At 40.4% G+C, this 20523-nt stretch overlaps 1 protein-coding gene across 1 annotated transcript in view; it reads right to left on the reverse strand.

The window, feature by feature from the left end:
• The window catches only part of LOC138959905 (uncharacterized), a 26227-nt gene extending 7484 nt beyond the window's left edge, over positions 1 to 18743 (reverse strand). Inside the window, exons 1-6 of the mRNA XM_070331580.1 lie at positions 18649 to 18743; positions 15833 to 16414; positions 13848 to 13951; positions 13186 to 13462; positions 12654 to 12698; positions 6289 to 6525 (exon numbers count right to left, since the gene is read on the reverse strand). Of these exons, the coding sequence (XP_070187681.1) occupies positions 6289 to 6525; positions 12654 to 12698; positions 13186 to 13462; positions 13848 to 13951; positions 15833 to 16406 (1237 nt within the window). The 5' untranslated portion in view covers positions 16407 to 16414; positions 18649 to 18743. The remainder of the gene's footprint in view (positions 1 to 6288; positions 6526 to 12653; positions 12699 to 13185; positions 13463 to 13847; positions 13952 to 15832; positions 16415 to 18648) is intronic.
• Between the last annotated feature and the right edge of the window lie 1780 nt (positions 18744 to 20523).

The following is a 20523-nucleotide window of genomic DNA, read 5'->3' on the forward strand; positions in this document are numbered from 1 at the left end:
GCCAGGCCGTCGCCATGGAGTCAGTATGGGACCGTCCTACCGGACTAGGAGCGGTCGACCACCCTCCCCCCCACGCTCAACTGGCTGACAACGACCACGATGACGACAACGATGACGACAACGACGACGACGAGCGTGGCAGCGACGCCGAAAGCGAGAAGTTCGAGGACTCTGTCCCCATCCTCCCTCCCCCCATCGCTTCCTCGACTCCAGCCCTTCTCCTTTCGACACCCCTTCCCGCAGCTTCATCGAACGCCAAAAAGAACGGTAAAGGTAAAGGCAACAAAGACAAAGACAGACAAGCGAGAGACAAGCAAACCACTATTGACTTTCAACCGAGACAGCGATCGGCCACTCCCAAGCGGTCACGTGAGGGCGGGGATTCCCCGCAGTCCAGTGACACAGCTGGAAAGCAGGGCAGGTATGACAACAAATAATCGCACATACCCCACGTGCCACACGGATAACGACCCCGTTATTGCCCACGGACTTTCCTTATGGCCGCGTCTTCATTGAACGTTTTCTCTCTAAATGTTAGAGGGATCAGATCAAAGATGAAAAGAAAATCGGTGTTTACTTTTCTTAAACAAAAGAAATACGATGTAATATGTTTACAGGAGACTTACATAACGGGAAGTGTGTCGGACGAGTGGATGAAAGAATGGAAGAATGGTTTCGTGTTCCATGAAGGGACATCGCACAGCGCCGGTCAAATGATTTTGTTTGGAAAGAATGTTAGTGAAGATGTCTCTGTATTGTTCTCGTCAAAGAGAATCTTAGCGACATGTATTAGAATAAAAAATAAATCAGTTGCAATTGTAAATGTGTATGCACCTAACGAAACAAAAGAAAAAGTTAAATTTTTGGATGAGTTGACGGAAAAAATTAAAAGTTTTGAATGCGATGAGATCATAGTATGTGGTGATTTTAACTGCGTGTTGAATAATGAAATGGATGTTATAGCTGGCGAGAATCATTCTGGGGATAACGTTGCCAAATTTAATGATGTGGTTAACACATGTGATTTGTATGATGTCTGGAGGTTTTTCAACCCGGATACAAAGGAATTTACCTGGTCAAGAAAGACTCCGTTTATTGCCAGACGACTTGATTACATTTTGGTTAGCTCCGGTATTTTTGATTTGAACTTTGATTGTGGCATTGTTAGTGTTCCTTTTTCAGAGGGTGCCTGGTTCGATTGAAAGTAAGTGAGATTGTACGAGGCAAAGGTTATTGGAAGTTTAATAATTTGATGTTGGAAGATATTGATTATGTTAATGAAATGAATATTTTTATTGAAGGATTTTGTAGCGAAGAATTGGATTGTCAACTGGATTGGGAAATGTTAAAAGTTAAAATTAGAGAGTTTACCATTAATTATAGCAAAAATAAACAGTGTCAAAGGAGAAATGAAGTTGCAGATTTGTGTAATAAACTGAATGATTTAGACGTTTACTTGAGTAAGAATCCTAACTGTAATGATACCCAAGCAAAGCGTGAACACGTGAAAATGCAACTCGAGTTAATGGAAATAAAAAGGGCACGAGCCGCTCAGGTTAGAGCTCGCGCTAAATGGGTCGAGGAAGGGGAGAAAAACACAAAATATTTCTTGAGTTTGGAAAAAGCACGTGCAAATGCAAAGGTTATGGATCGCGTGAAAGATGATGAAGGGCGAGTGTGTACAGATCAAAAACAAATACACAGTGTGCAAAAAAAGTATTTTATGAATTTGTATACAAAGAAAATAGATATAGTAGATAATGTTGGTAATGTTGACGATTTTTTGCAAGGCTGCAGCGTTCCTTCTCTTTCCGACGAAGATAAGAACAGCTGCGAGGGCTCTCTAACTGCTAATGAACTGTTGCACGCACTAAAACAAATGAAAAATGGTTCTTCCCCAGGTTCTGATGGCATTACAATTGAATTTATTAAAGTATTTTGGTCTCGAGTGAGTATATTTATATCACATTCTTTTTCAGCAGCATTTGATAATGGTAGTTTGTCAGCGTCTCAAAGAAATGCTGTCATTGTGTTAATTCATAAAGGTAAAAACCTTCCGAGAGATGAATTAAATAATTGGCGTCCAATTTCGCTAACAAACAGTGATTATAAATTACTGGCGAAGTGTCTGGCTTTACGCATGAACAAAGTTGTACATAATGTGATTAATCCTGATCAGGTTGGATATATTAAAGGGAGGCAAGTTTCATCTTTGTTAAGATTGATTGATGACGTCATAGATCAAATGAATGTGCAAGATAAACCAGGTCTTTTGGTCACCATCGACATGTTTCATGCATTTGATTGTATTTCAAAAGACTTTATGATAAATGTTTTTAAAAAATTTGGCTTTGGCCCGGAGTTTGTAACTTGGGTCGAAGTTTTGATGAAAGATGCCAAGAGTTGTGTTAATTATGCAGGCTGGTTGTCTGAGTATTTTCCAGTGGAGTCTGGAATCCGTCAGGGATGTCCATTCTCGCCTTTAGCCTTTGTTTTGGCAATTGAGTTAGTAGCCATTAAGATTAGGCAGAATAAGAATGTTAACGGTATTTCGAATTTGAATTGTTTAAATGATAGGTTTTGGGATGATATGTTAAAAATTGCTTTGTATGCTGACGATGTAACGTTATTTTTGAAAAGCGAAACGGATTTAAAACATGCCTTATTGATTTTTGATTCTTTTTACTACGTTTCCGGATTAAAGTTGAATCTGTCGAAATGTGAAGCCATGTGGCTAGGAAGTCAAAAACATTGTCAAGACACCTTTTATGATTTCAATTGGAAGAAAAAATTAAAGATTTTGGGAATTTATTTTTGTAATGACATATCAGCCTCTGACGTTGAGGAAAATTGGACAGAGCGAATTACGTCTGTTAAGCGCTTGATTGCGGCATGGGAGAAAAGAAATTTGAGTATCATGGGTAAAATTATTGTAATAAAAACGTTCTTGATTTCCCAATTTGTTTATTTTATGCAGGCATTTGTGATCCCTGATAAAGTATTAGCAGAAGTTAATAGACTGTTGTTTAGATTTTTGTGGAAAAAGAAAGAAAATAATAAAAAGGCATTTGAAAAGGTTAAAAGGATAATATTGTGTAGTGATGTCGAAAATGGTGGTTTAAATATGATTGATTTGAAACACATGCAGGCATCATTTTTATTACAATGGGCTGTCAGACTGACATCCCGCAAAGTCACGGATAAGTGGAAATGTGTTCCAAAGTCAGTGTTTTCAATGTACGGCTCAAATTGTGAATGTTTTTATTCAAATGTTAATTTTCGGAGACTAAAGGGGAGTGAACTTGTCAAATCCAAATTTTGGAAAATTGTTTTGAAAACCTGGCTTGATAACAACGTAGGCTTATGTATTGATGATAATTTATTTAATCCGCTTTTATGGAATAACCAATGTTTTGCTTATGCCGGAAATGTACTGTATTTTGAAGATTGGGCGAGAAAGGGTCTTAATAGCGTACATGATGTTTTATACAGAAACGAATTTGTTTCCTATCAGTTCATTTGTGATGTTTTAGGAAAATCCCCACGGAGAATTTTGGAATATAACATGGTTCGTGCTGTTGTTCTGAATGTAATGCACAAGACGATGCACGGAAAGAAAGAAATTGATTTGATGGATATCCCCTTATATCGTGGTAAGAAAGTACATAGCGCACAACAGTTTAGAAAAGAATTAGTAAGTATGAAAGTTGTTGAACCTTGTGCAATTGGCTTTTGGAGGAGGAAATTTAATTATGAAATTGATAAGAAAGATTGGCTGACTAGTTTTGAATCGGTTAAAGAAACAAGGTTGCGTGTATTACAATGGAAATTACTTCACAATATTTATCCCACAAACATTATGTTATGTAAAATGAAAGTTGTGGAGGACAATGTCTGTTCATATTGTAGTAATAGCGTTGATTATATAGAACACTTTTTTCTCTTTTGCCCAGTGGTGATTGAGTTTTGGAAACAGATAGAATTTTATATTTGGGTACATCTGGATAAACAAATAGAGTTAACAGTGCACGAAATTATGTTTGGTGTTAAAAATCGAAAAATGCAAGCAACTCTGTTGAAAGAATTGAACCGTATAATTTTGGTTGCTAAAATGTGCATAAGTATTTATAAAAAAACAAAGGCTTCAATGCCTCTTTTTGTTTTATTCGAAAAGCAATTGCAGATCAGAAATATAAAATTATGACTTTTATTCCTCTTTTTTATTTCTTTTATTTTTCTATTCTTATTTCTTTTATTTTTTTCTCTTTCTCTTCTCATTTCTAGATACGGACCCAAAGTTACACCAAGATGTATATAGTGGATGTCATACTGTGTTTTTTGTGTGTGTATAATTATAATGATATGCATTTTAAATACATATTTCAACAGAAAAAAAAGCTATGGTTTAAGCAAACAGTAACACAATCTTGGGGCAACCAAGGAAAATTGTCTAAGGGTACAAGTAAGAAAAAAGTTTTTCATTAATTTTGATACTATATACTTTTTGAGTGGTAAATGTTGAAGGATGAAAGAAAATATATTGTGAGTGGACGGATGCATGTTATTCATTAAAAGCCCCACAATGATGTGCTTGGCAAAAAAAAAAAAAAAAAAAAAAAGTTACTGATGGCTCTCCATACATCCTGCAGTAATAAACTGTACCAATGATGAAAGGGTGATTTTGGGAGAACTTGATATGTTGCTAAACTGTGAATGCCCTTCCTGAACAGACTTGAACTTAAAGGGAGTAATTCTAACAAGAAAATTGTCTCAAATTGCCCCAAGAGCTTTACAGCTCAGGTGGGGGGGGGGGTTGTAATTATGTGACCACACACCCGGAATATCTTAAAATAAACATTTGAGCGCTGAGTTACTCAAATTGAAAACGGTAGTGTTTTGAGTAGGAATCACAGATTATAATTCTCATAGGGACGCACTTTGCGTGACTCCTAGTTGTCGTCCTACCTTTCGACCCTGAGTATTCCATGCGCTATTCCTGGAGATACAGAATTAAAATTTAAGCCGAGAGCTACAGCGTTCATTTTGGGAGTTGAATAGATGACAACAAACAAGGAGAAGGTCTTATAAATAGTGTTTGGGCAATCTATTTTTCAAATCTGAATGCTGTGTTTGGTAGTCATAGCAGACCGTAATAATCTCCAATGTATATTGTGTTTGTTTCTGTTATGCAAAGAGTTTTAGCCCTGTATGGCACGGAATTTGCATGCGTTAGCTAGACTGTAGATTTAACTTCCTCAATCCAACAGTCTTAATCTGCTTTGACAAATGGGTATCGATGAAAACTAAATAAATAATGATGACGACCATGCCGGACTCCTGACAGGAGAGCAGGGTAATGCAAACCGCTCGCTGATTAAATTTCATTTTTAATTATTTGGCATAGTTTTGGATCAGTTTTGAGCAAATCGTTGCAGGTGTTTCTGAATTACAGTACAGCGTATGTCCCTAACACTTTTTAAGGTTCAAATCGTCAGAAAACTTTCCAAAATGGCGCCTTTGGTATAATATCTTAAACAAACCAACAAAAAGAAGTGTTATCTACTATAGGATCATCTCACTAGACAATTTAAGCCTTATGCAAGAATTACCACCGTAGATATTTCATTTACATCCTTCGAAAGTGGCATATATATCTGCCTAAATGGCAGGGTAAAAACGATCATACAAGGAAAAACCATGGGAGTTTGAGCTCATGAACGAAGGAAGAAGATAATTTCATTTACAAGCATCCTTGGTCAATGTTCTGATCATTGTCTTTTTTGGTCAGTCTGTTTCTCTTTTTCACTGCGATTAATATGTCTTAAAGCTGATGCTACTGTACTTCAATTATAATTTTTTTTTTAAATCAGAGAGAAAAAAGTTTTGACAAATATATGTTTCTTTCCTACAGCTCAGAATAAAGTGTCTACTATCAGAAATTCTTCCCCCGAAAGTGGTGTATGGCTGCTTAAATGGCGGGGTAAAAAAGGTCATACACGTAAAATCCCACTCGTGCAAAAAACACAAGTGTACACGAGCGCAGAAGAAGAAAAATCAAACATTCTTCTATACTTCCCTCCCCTGCATGTTCATACTTAAAACAAGACTTGGCTTAAAAGCAGTTTTCATGTGTATACGAAATGGAATTATACAGCATTTTGCTGCCCAAGAAATGAAACAAAGAAAATGCTGCGATCTTTGAGAGAATTCAGAAATATTTTGAGGAACAATCCCTTCTCTTCCAATAAAAACTTGAAGCACAGATCCTTTAAAGCACTCTGAACTCACCATTCAAGTCAAAGTTGAGTTCTTCAGCAATGCGTTGTGCCATAAGAGTAGGTCCAGCGTGGGCCAGAGCCTTCATCAGAAAACTTTGTGTGTTTACTTCATCCATTTGTCGAGTCTCAGGAAGCTCCAGCCATCTTTTCAACATTGCTAACTTGTGAAATCGACTCATTTTCTGACGTGGTCCGTCTCCTTGGATAGCGGCTCCAAGACGGTAGCTGAGTTCTGGCCAGAATTCATCTGAAAGACAACAAACAAAAGCACATGAATCATCAAAACAAAGAACAAGCAGGAAAAAGGTAATGTAGCTGGTACAGATATCATGATAAAGATGAACTGAAGAATACCCCCGTGGCGCAGTGGTTAGCTCATCGGGCTGCGGGCCAGGAGATCGTGGTTCGAATCCCATAAGGGGTGCGTGGGTTTTTTCGAGCTTCGATCGGCTCCTACCCAGAGTGGAAGTGCTAAAGTTCCAATGGGGAGGCTGGGATCACACAGCCAAGTGTCATTCACTTCACGAATGCGATTGACTCTGAAAGCGCGAAAAAAACCAAAAAACAACAAACTTGTCTCGATTCTTGTGACCCTTTTTGCTCAGGGCTCTCATGGTGACCTTGGTCCCATTGTTCCTGTTCCAGCCATCCCTGAATATTCTGCTGCCAGCCTGGGATGCTCCAGGGGGGTCGACGGAGGGACGCAGTGGCGGTCTGCTCTCTGAGGAGACGCTCACTCAGTCTGGGTCCGCGACTTAAGGGCAGAGGTGGCACGGAATTTTAGCAAACATTTGTTCAAAAACGTGTTTTGGGTTTTTGTTTTTTTCAGGTACTTTGAACATCATAGAATCACTGTGTGTTGTTTATTTTGTCAATTTCATCGTTTATTTTGCAATAAAGTGGTGATTTTCAAAGTATGTGTATATGTGTGAGTGCTGCAAGTGTGAGAAATTGCTGAACAATCTATGTTTTCAAGTCCTTGCAACAACCACGATTCCCCGAATAAGCTTGGCAGTAACACATCGAACGGTTGAGCGGGAATTCCCGTTTTCTGTGAACGTTAAAAATAGACATGAACAGTCCGTTATTTCCGTACAACGGCCGGATCGCGCATCAACTTTTTCAGACAGTAATATGAATATTCATGAGAACAACCTCTAACCTTTGAGAAACTTCTCTGGTTGGTCGTTGTCAATGACCACAGTGACGCGCATGCGCAAACTGCCTTATCCGTTGTAAACACAGTGTCGATTCCACGTAACTCAATATCAACTATCAACCAGCAATGTCTACTTCGAAATTCGCAAGGATCTTCCCAACGCAAAAGGAAGAATCAGCTTTCAGATGCTCCAACAACGAGGAAGGAAAAACCAGCAGGCGACGAGAACGCGCCTGAAGTTGGCAGAGCAGAGACAGTTGTTTTGAGAGATAGTGGTGACGCGTATGTTTCGAATCGACTCGGAGTCGAACCTCAGCCAGTTTTGGGCGATGTGAACCGTAATCAGCCTCAAATCGAAGGTATTTCTGCTTCGGCGACGAAACTGAGGAGATTTAGTGGTGCAGGCATCGACCCGAATGCTCAACCACCAGCTGAGCAAAATCGCCGTTCGTGGTGTTTTGCCGAGTGCAGTCAGTTGAACTGAGAACTCGCTTCTCTCTGATGTGAAGTGCCCGGAGTGCGAGGCAGATGTGACAATTCGAGTTGGTGACTCGATGGGCTTGTCACAAGAACTAGTGCTGTGTTGCGACAGCTGCCAGTATTCACGCACAGAGTATTCGTCGCCAAGAGAAAACAACCTCAACCACAGACAAAATGTTCCCTTTGAAGTGAACACAGAGATTGTGCTATATAGGTAGTGGCTACTCCAGTGTGGACAAACTGTGCACAGTCTTTGGAATGCCAGCGATGAACAAGAGTTCCTATCATCGCATAGACAAACGAGTCAATGCCAGCATTGTGGAAGCTACAGATGCCACACTTAACGAAACAGTGGAGTTTGTGAGGGAAGCCTACAGGGAAACATTTCCTCAAGTCAAGGCAGAGTGAATGCTGTGAATGATGATGGTGAGGAAGACGGTGCTTGGGAAGATGATTATGGCATTCTCTGGGTGGATGTGGCCTTTGATGGTACATGGCACAAGAGAGGATTTTCCTCACACTATGGAGTTGGCGTTGTTGTTGATGTTCTGACTGGGTATGTGCTGGACTTCTGTGTGAAATCCACATACTGTCACACATGTGCGATGAACAAAGAAAAACTAGAGGGGATGACCGCTGCCGAGCAACTACAGTGGAAGCAGCTTCACCAGCCTGACTGCAGCATTAACCAGTCTATGGAGAGGGACGCAGCCTTGGAGTTGTGGGGAAGGTAAGAATATTGTTCTAATAGCCCATATATACACTCTTCCCTATATCCTTTATTTTCAAATACAGAATAAGACAACATGAATAAGGTTGCGCTAAAAAGTAAATTTTATTTAAAATTGTATAAAGCATGGTACATTGTGGGTGTTTGTTTTTCTTTACAAAGAAAGATGAAGACCAACAAAACACAACACAGAAGCACATATTTTTGCAACAAAACACTGTCCACAAACCCTTCACAAATACATTTTCTTTTGTTGATAAATCATTAAATGTTCACAATGTCCTAAAGGATCAGCTAGGCTGGGAATTTTTTTATTGAATCTGCATATTTCAGAGGAAACCTGACAACTTTTCTATTGAAAAGAAAAAGTGTCCCAAACAAGTTGGGATCAAACTCATTGTCAGTGTGTGTGTGTGTGTGTGTGTGTGTGTGTGTGTGTGTGTGTGTATGTGTGTGTGTATGTGTGTGTGTGTGTGTGTGTGTGTGTGTGAGAGAGAGGGAGAGAGATGTGTGTATGTATACATATATTCTAACAAGTACAAGTTAAATGTTCACCCTCTATGAAAAGATCACTTTATACACACTTAGTACACAAGCCAATGTAAATTGGCACACTTTCCAGTAATAATAATACATGTAAGTATTTTCTGCTGGGAGAGGCCTCCTGATACTCTTCACTAAAGTAATATCCAAAATCATTTTCATTCGTGGGTCTGCGTCTGTATCTCACCAGGACCTTGTTGGCCCATGAACCCCAGTCTTTTTCATATTTTTTTTCAAGACAGTAGTTATCCAGCCAGTACTTTACACTAAGCTTTTTTTAATTTTTCTATGCTGCAGGTCTGTTGAGCGTCACAACCTCAGGTACAGAACTATGCTGTTGGACGGAGATTCCACAGCGTTCAACGCTCTGGCTGCAGCTCAGCCCTACGGTCCCACACGTCCCATCACCAAGCTGGAATGTACCAACCACCTCCCCAAGAGAATGGGCACAGCTCTCCGCAAGGCATCAAAGGATGGAAGGCTTGGTGGAAGAGGGGAGGGGCGACTAACCAAGGAAAAGTGTCAACGCTTGCAAATCTACTTCCGTAGCGCGATCCTCAACAACCTTGAAGATCAGCCAGCCATGGAGCAGGCGATCTGGGCCACTTTTTTCCATGTGACTTCAACTGACGAGGACCCTCACCACGACAGATGTCCAGCCGGGCCAGCCTCATGGTGCTTTTTTCAAAGAGCCAGGGCAGAAGGGCAACCACCACCTCCACACGCAGAGCACAACGGCACTGCCTTGTCCAGGGAAGTATCACATGCTGTTCTGCCCATCTACAGGAGAATGACAAATCCCATTCTTCTCAAGCGCGTGGCCCATGGCAAGACTCAGAACAGTAATGAGTCTCTCCACAATGTCTTTGTTGGGAAAGACCGGGTGGAAGCAGCCACCGCTGAGGCTGTCGCAAAGTTCAACAGAGGCAACTTTGCACTGGCACAGGTCATGGACCACATGAGCTTGCCAATTACTGAGCTTACTCATTCTGCTTTGGCCAAAAAAGACAAGGTGAGGGTCCAGAAGGCGAAGAGAGCAACAGATGTGGCCGCTGTAGCAGCTCGTAGGGCAAGATGTGCTGAAGGAGGGGGAGGTGTACGGTGCTGGACTGATGGGGGATGGAGGGGAATAAGTACCAACATCATTTGAAGAAGACTCGGAACAATACATGAACACACCCAGACTCTTTTTTCAGCAATGTGTCTTCATAATGTGTAAAGAAACACTTTACAAACTTTCAAATGCAATTTTCTCTGAATATGGGTTTTCAAGGACGGTATCAACGCGGGAAATGATATTTCGTCAGAACTACTTGTGGTAGAGTTATAATTTTTTTTTTACAGGAGTAAGATTTGATTTTGCCAGACTCTTACAGAGCGGTTTTTGTAAAACCCATCAAAAAATTTTTTTAGAGAATATAATATAAGCCTGATTGGGTATTTTGGGGGCAAAAATTTATATCTCTCAATTTATGCTGCTGAATTCGAACTGGGGTAATTTGGTCAAAATGGCTCTGTATAAGTCTGAAACTGATATCTGGGAGTAATTTTCACCGCATTTGAAGCCTGTAGCTTCAAAAATGTCTTTTGAATTTCATGGGGCGTGGTGTGTAATTTTCGTATTTTTTTGAAGAAATTGGTATTTTTTTGTGAAAATATTACTTGCTTGGTCAAAAAATGGGCATGCAGGTGCTTTTTTATGCTTTCTTTCTATAAAGTACCCCTAAACTTCAAAGAAAACTTACAAATATTCAGATTTCATTTTTCGTGCCACCTCTCATTTTTTATTTTTCTGTCAGTGTCGTAAGTAGAGGGCTTAGTAGGTAGCGGTGCCTGTGTCCCTGGCCAGGAACAGGACCAATACTGAACACCGTCGAAGTGACTCAGCAGCAGTGCAGTGTCATCTTCCGAGGGTTAGCCTACCGCAGCGGCCTGACATCCTTCCCTGGAGTGTCTGTAAAATTAGTGAGGGTGCCCAGGTGTCTGGCCAACACTGGGGGCTCATTGATTCGACAAAGTCTGGCGGTGGAACGAAGTTCAGGGGTGGATGTTGCAGTGAGTGCTGGGACGGGGTGGCGTGGGAGCATACTGGGAGAAGGAACAAGCGTCGGGACAAGCAAAAAGAGGATGAACAAAATAAAATAAAATAAAATAAAATAAAAAAATAAAATAAATAAATAAAAAAAGAAAGAAGGAAAAAAATATTAAAAAATGAAGAATATCCCTTTATTTTCATGGTGTGCATTCCCAACAAATACATGTACATCTTGTCATCATGGGTGTAGTTTCGATATCAGAAAACAGGAGTGCAGTATATAGAGGTTACAACACGAGTGGTTTTTTATATGGATTGTATTTCAGTCAAGACCCAGTGGATGAATATCAAGGGACTCACGAGCCTCTGGCGAGTGAGTACCTTTGATACTCCCGCTGGGTCTTGACTGAAATGCAAGCCATATAAAAAATCACGAGTGTTGTAACCTGTATATCCCATGAAGATCTAAAAGACAAAGTGTGACGGAAACATATCAAGCTTTAGTTGTCTGTTCAGATGAGGCACCTCTGCACATACCTTATTTTAAAGGCATGTCTGTTGCATGATCTATGTCAAGTCGGTGCATAATGGTGGCTTGGTTGTCCCCGTCAGTTGAAAGCCTCTTACGTGGATTTGACTGAATACCTAGTGGTTACACACGCATCTCCTGAGATCTTGGACACCTTCATCGTCTATAGGGCCTACTGCGCCGCAAAAGAGCTAGAAATACTCGCAAAATGCATTAAACAGCTTATCCAGAGAACAATCGTAGTCGATGATGTACCGATAAGGGCGTGTGTACAGAGCAATCTTGGAACTTCACAAGAGCATAGCCTGAACATAGCAGTGCTGGTCGGACGGACTGGGTTTTTAACGATTGCTAGTTTGACTTCTGTTTTAATTGAGAGAGCCGGCACCAACGAGCACACACACTCACACACATACCGCTTGTCATGTTGATCACAAGAGAATGGAAGGAAACATAACAGAGTACGTCCCCAGAATATGACGCGATGGACGACAGACGTCATGAAATCTGTGATGCTGTGATGACAGTCTCGACAAGTCGAGACTAAAACTCAGCTAAAGCACTGAACGACTCTCGCACTAGTTCTCAAAAGCGTGGTTACCCCTTGCACATCCGGTCGATAGGTACATGTGCATTTTGGAATGTCAAGGACGACAGAAAGTAGAGCCAGCTATGATGCATTTCGTGCACCCTTATTTATCCACTATTTTATGTGTTATAAGAGTGCAATAGTTACATCATAGATGTAACAAGAGAACAATGGAAATACAAGAAATATACCTAGAGTACATTTACAGAGACAAAGAAGGGAGGTCATGGTATATATATACATAACTTCTTCCTTGGCACTTCATATACTTAACACTTAAAGCTGTTGTAGTAACTAGCCTGTAACTCACCTGGAATGTTTCTCGACAATGCATCCAGCACATTCCATGGAATCACTGTTGAGAAAAATTATGTTATCTTTATATAAAACGTTCAGATCAAATACACATTCTTGACTTTTTTTCCTAGAATTCTAGCAGTATAAAAAATGTATCTTAATTATATCAAAGAAATCTCAAATTGATTACACAACTGTAGGTTTGATGCTATAGTTGCAGGATAGTAAATTTATTACAATTGTTTGTCCTGGAGCTAAAATACTCATTATATTCAGTTCCCTAAAGATCTTAAATTGTTATCCTATGCAACTAATACTTAATACAAATTGTATTATATATTCTGTTCAGTGATGCAAATCTCTTCTGTTTGAGCCATTTGATGCTAAAAGAACTTTACAAAGTTCTTCATTTAATGAAAGTTATGTTATTCACAAAGTTATGTTATTCACAATTATCACAGAACAGAAATACAACAACAACAACAGATCAACTGAGATCAAAATAACAAGTGTTGTACATAGTCAGTCAATAATTCAGCACATACCAAATCGATCATAACCTTCTGGAGCCTCGGACAGCACTGGAATATGAGGCGCAAGTGACCGAGTCCCGTTGCTGTTCTGTCCTCCCTGCGGAATGCGGGCATCTCCTGGTCCCATGGTAGGGAGGGAGGGGGGCGGGGCCGAGGGGTCAGTGCGGGGCTGAGATGGTGTCTGGATAGACATGCTGTCATAATTTGATGGGCCTGCAGGTCGGTAGAACACGTCGATATTATGCACAGATGGACCCTGTCCATTTTGGTATCTTGTTCCATGAGACGCCTTCAATTTATGAAAAAAACATGGAAAATGAGGCAAGTGCTGGTCAACTTTAAAACCATGCAATTTGCAATTCAACTGAGCTTGTGCGGATGGTATTTCTTAGAAAAAGACAAACATTACAACAAAGAAAACTTAAAATTATAACCAAACAGTTAACAACAAAATAAATAACAAATTCTGAACAGAATTTGAAGACCTTGTTTACTCAAGACAGACTTGCATGTAATATTTCTTCAAATCAATGATACAAAGATTGTACATTGTATTACATGTACGATTTTTTTCCAGGGACAAAGGGGTTGAATGACAGACAAATTTTAAACCTAAATGCAAAAAATAAAAACTCCTGAAATAATCTTTAATGGTGCCTACTTAGTTGGTTCACCTGTGGTTGTGCTGCAAACATGTTTCCATAGTCATGACCACGGAAGGACATAGCTCTCACGAAATTCTGCACAAGATCATCCATCACAGACTGGCCGTTGGTGTCTGGAAAAAAGCATACTGTATGTTGACACAAAAATATGTTTGATTGCAGGCCGACATTGGTGCACCCACACACAGACAGATACCAATGTCACTCTATTGTTCTTGAAGTGAAACATGTACAATATTGATAAAATAAAATAAAATAAAAACGTCTCTCTTTGAACTTCTCTTTTCGAAGTGAAATCTCCGATGTCAAAAGCCAAACAAATTTTGAAAAGACATGCATGGCTGAGATGGTGTCTTCTTCTACTTCTTCTTGTCGATTGCCTTTAAGAGGGAGAGATGGTGTCTCATTAGCCTTGCTCTCATAATTTGACGTCCCTGCAGGTCTGTAGAACATGTACACAATGTACGTTTTACATTCAGACAATAAAGTTATATTGAATTGAATTAAATAATGGCGTGACGTACAAATTCTGTCACTTTTTCTGCATGTCTCCTGAGCAAGTGACAAAGAGTTTTGAGAAAATGGTTGTCTCGGTGACCAACATACAATGTATTAGCAAAAGATAAATCAAAAGTAAGGTCATCGCCAAGCTGTGCAAGTATCGGTATCAGATTCATATATATCACAAGTGGATGAATTACTTAGTCCACATCACTGTTCATTGGCTCTATCGACGCCCGTTTTTAACCGCTTGCTTCCCTTTATATAATAAACCGTCCATAGATCTTCGTTCTCCTGAACTAACTCCTTAGTATGTCATCGAGAATAGAGGATTTTGGGTAGGGAAATCCTTTCATGCAATGACATCAGCGCCTTTCGGCGATTGGTCAATGCATTTCGTATCAATAAGGTCGGTCATGCTTGAAATTATCGCTACTTGATATTGCTTTCCCAAACTTATACGAAGTGACCGGGAGCGTAGGGTCAGTTATGAACTGAACTAGCCCCAAACAGTGAGATATAGAGAACACTACACAAATTATACGAACGGAGAGACTCGGAAACTCGAGTCAGTCGTCGCCACGCTCGAGAACTCAAGTGTAATATTTGAAGTTAAAATCTCCCTCGGCTACAGTGCACCAAAATAGCTCAGTTGGGAACGCGCCCGATCATGCGCTAGTCCTTACTTTTGTGGTCCCGGGTTCGATCCGCTTCGACGGCAATTTTATTTTTATTTTTTTCTGGACTCGTAATTCTTGTTCTTTATTCATTTGCTTCATTCCAAACGTTTTGGATTATGAAATGAATTGAAATAATTAAAAAAAGTTTGCATAATTATTGAGTACTTCAAGAATTACCAATTCATTTTTTTTCTTTTTAACATCGACTTTGGTGAAAATTGATTGCCCTATAGGCAACACTGCAACTACATGTAATGATGATATCAAGAAAACGTATAAAACACAAATACGAACGGGGAAAACGATGAGTCAACAAATGCTCAATTCAAAAACCCGGGCACGTGGCAGTTATGTTGGCAGTTCAAGTCTTAGTTTTCACGCCTCTATGTTGTGAGCCTTGTGGCGGGGTGGTAAGACATTTGCCTCCAAAGCCGGCGGTCTCGAGTTCGAGTCCCCAAAGACTTTCATAAAACATGATTTTTCAACTTTTTGTTCTTCTTTTCTGAGCTCTATACATATATATTCTTGTTTTTTTATATATATTTTTTAATTTATCCCAAAGGTTTTGAGTTGTGTATTGAAAATCGAATATAGTGCGTGAGTGCCCTTGAACAGCTTTCCCACAATCCTGTATTCTATTTTTAGTGCGGGATATTCCCAAGGAAAGGTCAAAGGGCATATGTATCACCGCGTGTCGACTGCTGGTAATAGTAGTTAAATACTTCTAGTATAAAATAATAATAGACTTCTGTATATATTTATATCATTAAAAGTACATTTTCAGCCTGTGTAATACTGATGTCAGTAGCTTACCAATGTATCTGTCAACCAGCTCAACCAGGTCTCTCCTTTCCAGAGAGTCAAATATTGTTCCCAGGAGTCCAACATTGTCAGGTCGAACTGACTGATGCTGTACCATGATCGTAAAAAGGTCAAGGCCAGACAAAATCGTTCGAGAACGGGGAACTTTTCCATAATGAAATGCTGCTTTCTTCACGTCTTCCATGGGTAGCTCTTCGGCAATTTGAAAAAGCAAGAGATAAAAGGGGTTGATGCTGGAACCTTGCTGCTGTCGTCTTAGGATCACTTCTTTCTCTTCAAAGCCAATCTCTTCGAGCACGTCAATTCTGCCGATGTACTGGAGAAGGTCCGCCAGAAGAAACAGATCATTCTGTTTTACATTGTTTGAGCTCTGCAGGTGTGAAACCAGTTCATGTGCTGTGTCAACACGCTTGAGTTTACTGCCTACCACGAGTCCCTGACACAGGAATTTCATGCTTTCAACATCTTCGTCATGAAGTTCATTGTCTATTTTCATGACCGCCGACATGAAGTTCGGCTGGTCCTGAGCCTGTGCGTCTGTTTGCATTCTGTCTTGTGACGTCATGACTGTGTCTGAAACAAAATCACAAATACTTTCATCTAAATTTCTGTAAAAGCAAAATACGATCACTACAAATGCAAGGACCAGTTGTGTTTTCTGTGGTAGAAGTCCACAAAGACTTTTCCTACGTCATGTTGTAAACAAAATGCAAGACTACAGTGGAGGATCAATTAAAGAACAAAATAGGCCGGGTTCAGCCTCGGAGAAAAAGGCAATGGGACATTTGTCCCCCTCAACCAAATTCCGATGGGACATAGTCAAAGGCAAAAAGCGCCGTACGTGCACGGCCTGTACCTGTTTTTGATCAAAAATGCAAAATGGTGCTATATGGTGCCGTCTGAGAATTAGTCGCTATATTGTGTTATGTGTGTGTGTGTGTGTTTCAGAGAAAAGACTACAATTCAAATGTTCATATAGTGGGGCAGTGGTACCTAATCTCAACGTGCCCTATGACGCGCTGAAGGGAATTGTAATGGGACATTTTCAGATTTAAATGCACCAATGGCGCAGGGCGCACTAGTAAACAAAACCCTGAATAGGTATTACAGAAACACCAGCGTTGTTCTCAGGCCTCGGTCTTCGGTCACTCATTAATGCATACTTATTTTTATCTGACCCATTGTTCTGACGCCTGCATGGCTGGTCGACCGTCTGATTGTTTCGATATGTAGGAGGTCTTCTGAGGTCACTGTTCAGTGATTCTGTAGCCAAGGTATTTGGACCTATACACACGTTTTCAATCCAGGTCCAACTGACCTATTGTCCTCCGAGTCTGAGAACAACACTGGTAGTGGTATTGTGGACTGAAACTGAAAGGTAGCTGATTTTATCAAGAAAGGAAACTAAAACCCATTAATAACCAAGGGTTAAGACATGAAATAACTTTGTCCATTTAGTCATAGTTTCGTCTCCAAGATTTTGTTCCTCTATGTGATCATACAACTCACATTAATGCACAGAATAATCTGCTGAAACCAAGGTCTGTTGTTTGCCGTTGAAACGCGTTCAGCTTAACTGATTCGGCCTCATTGATGATCTTGTATAAAGTCCACACAAAAAAGCCCCTCTCCCTTCCATATATATATATATAAGTACTGATGATCTACAGGTACTTTACATTCATGGGGTCAAATTCATTCAACCATTTCTTTAATTTAAATTTCGAAATTTGCTTCATCCTAAAAGACCTTCCCTTTTCATTCAAGGAACATAACCACTCGGTGCACATTTTCAAAGAAATCAAAATTTGGGCAGAAATCTATCAAATCTCAACACCAATTTCCTCCAGTTGCAAGAAACAGACATGCTTTTCTTCCTTAAATAAGTGTACACTTCGATCTTTAATTTGACCAGGAAACAACATTTCAGTCTCGAGTATATATATATATATATCGAATCAGAAAGCTATATATATGCCGTCAGAAAACTGAACGCATTACACCGTCACAATTCATGCGTAACTGTCCTTGGCTTGGCCGACAAATCAGCAACGTATAACTGTCGAATATGCTGTCCGTATACATTGTGTTGGCTCTTTTTGTCAGCACACCTGGCGACTATCTCTTTTGTCTGCATGACTGAAGCATGAGCCTTAGCCCAGTCGTCCATGTGACACTCAAGAATTGCCGCTCAGGTACGCAAACAATTACAGGCCTCGATAATTCTTTCACAGACCTCATGTAAAACCAACAGTAACAGTCACATACTTTTCTCTCTTTATTTTCTTCTTTGTCTTATAAATGTGAAATAAAAGAAAAAGAAATAAATAGCCTACTTAGGAAAACAATTTCTTCTTCTTGTCGTTCGCTGAGGAAAACAATTTTATAGAGCTGAGTTAGTAACATATGAGGCTGTTCATTATCTCTTCATAATTACCAAGCTTCATCTTGATCAATCATTCAATGTCCCATGAAGTTCAGAAAACGAGAAGTTTCTCCCTGACACAAATAGTCTGAAGATGGCGAATAATATGGTGATGCTGATGCCAGTTTTGTTCTGAATCTATTCCAGAGAATGACGATACTATCATTTGTGCTTGTACCTACTACTTAGTTGTACCAGAGACTGGTTGTACTTTCAGTTGTATCAATGGGTTTTTAAAGTCAAAAAGTACGTATCACAAGACAAGTCAATAGTGGTGTTCCCGGTGTTCCTGCTAGCATAGACCTATATTAGCCTAATATAGGCAACTGCTGGTGTACTATACAGAAACATTGAAGAGATAAATCGAGAAGAAAATACTCACCAAAATAACAATTGCGCCATGATAAAGATTATCTGAACAACTCCAAAATGAGAATCCGTGTCCTATACATGTACTTCCCCCTGTTGCGACCCATCTCATTGTTGGGCGCAAAGTAAGAATCCGGGGCAGAGTTGGAATAATCGCGACAGAGACTTTTGAGTATACATGTATACTCTATAGTCTCTGATCGCGATTTCCCGAAACCTCATTTGATTTCCAACAAAGCGCCGCATTTCTGGAAACGAGCTGCCTCGTTCTAGAAATGGCAACCCTTCGGCACAAAAAAAGTATACCCTTTTCACAGGTCATGAATAAGGTATATGAAAAAGAACGGTCTAATACAGGGGAAGTCTTGAATTGGGTGGGGGGGGGGGGGGGGGTACACTGTGTAACAATTCTCTCAGTGACACTCAGCGCATGAAGCTAGCTAGTTGCTGCTGTCTCGATCTAGTTTGAACACAATGATTTTTTTTCTCACAGTAGAGTGTTAGTTTGTTACAACAGGCTGAAATCATCTTTAATTTGAATCAACATTTTGCAACAATCAATCACATCAATATAGCGCACAGACTTGCACACTGATTACGTTTCAAGAGCCTAGATTACCACGCAGTGGGAAGGGTAATTCTATGTCCCGGACTGCCCCAGACTGCCCCGGACTGCCCCGGACATGCCCCGGACTGCCCCGGACAGTGTGTGTGTGTGTGTGAACATGTCTGAACATTACTTAAATTTACACAATGATAAATAATTATAGTGAACATTTGATACATACAATACAAAGAACGAAACGAAAAAAATGAGGATGGTTTTTTTTCTCTTTGTTTTTTAAGTGTCTTCAAATACAGCTTCTGAAAGCGGAAATTGGGTGTGCCTATCTAGTAGTTTTCTCGCTTCGCTTTCGCTTTCGTTGAAATGGTTTTTTGGACTTTGTGGGCGTGCTGTTGATGGTGAGGATGTGATTCACCGAAGTCACTGTTCCGACTCGGCGCGCAGGCCGCAGAAGCATCCTCAGTTTCTGCTTTTGGTGATCTGCGGACAATCTGTCCCAATCGTCTGGAGTCATCAGAAGGTGTGCATGAGTTTGGGCAAGGACATACTCCCCCATCCCCAACAACGCTCGCTGAGGCTCCGATTTCTGCGTGAGAACCAGATTCCGTATTAAATCGACCAGCTGAGGCAGCTGTTGGGGGGGTCCAACGAACCAAGTGTTTCAGCACAGCATTGAGACATTCAGCGTTGTTGTTTGTCCAGGTTGTCGTTGGCAGGCACCCATCCCAGTACAGTTTTAGGACGTTGTCCTGTAATTGACCTGACAATTTGGTGAGGTAGGACTCGTCCTCAGATGGCCATTGGTTCATTGGTCGGCTGCCCTTGCCAGTCGCAGGTCAAAATCTGCCATGTTTTTGGATGTGCTCACACCTTTTTCTCCGAACATCAAGTCTACCAGTTTGATTCGCTTCCTGGTATCCAGCCCCACTTTGTCGCGGAGATGCCTTGTCAAGTTCTTTTTCAGGTGCAGAGTGCACAAGGCATGTCTGCAGTTTGGAAATGCAGCTTTAACCTCTCTGGTCAAAGCCTTCTCATCATCAGTACCAACAACCATTTGTGGTGGTGTGGTTGTACCTGGGTCCATGAGCGCAGCCGAGACAGTCGACAAAAAATAAAAGTAGTCCTCGAATGTGCTGCTCGAGTGCATATACACAGGTCCTATGTAAATAGGTGCACTGTCTGTTCGTTCATTAAGCAACGAAACGTTTTTGAAATTCAGTGCTGTGACTAGCAGGTCTCCCAAATTATAGGTTTTATCAACTCCCAATACAGTCGTTCCTCTGCCACAGAATGCTCTGATTTTTTGCATCTGCTCCTCGTGGT

This window comes from Littorina saxatilis, linkage group LG2 (assembly GCF_037325665.1).
Source record: "Littorina saxatilis isolate snail1 linkage group LG2, US_GU_Lsax_2.0, whole genome shotgun sequence".
Taxonomy (NCBI): domain Eukaryota; kingdom Metazoa; phylum Mollusca; class Gastropoda; order Littorinimorpha; family Littorinidae; genus Littorina; species Littorina saxatilis.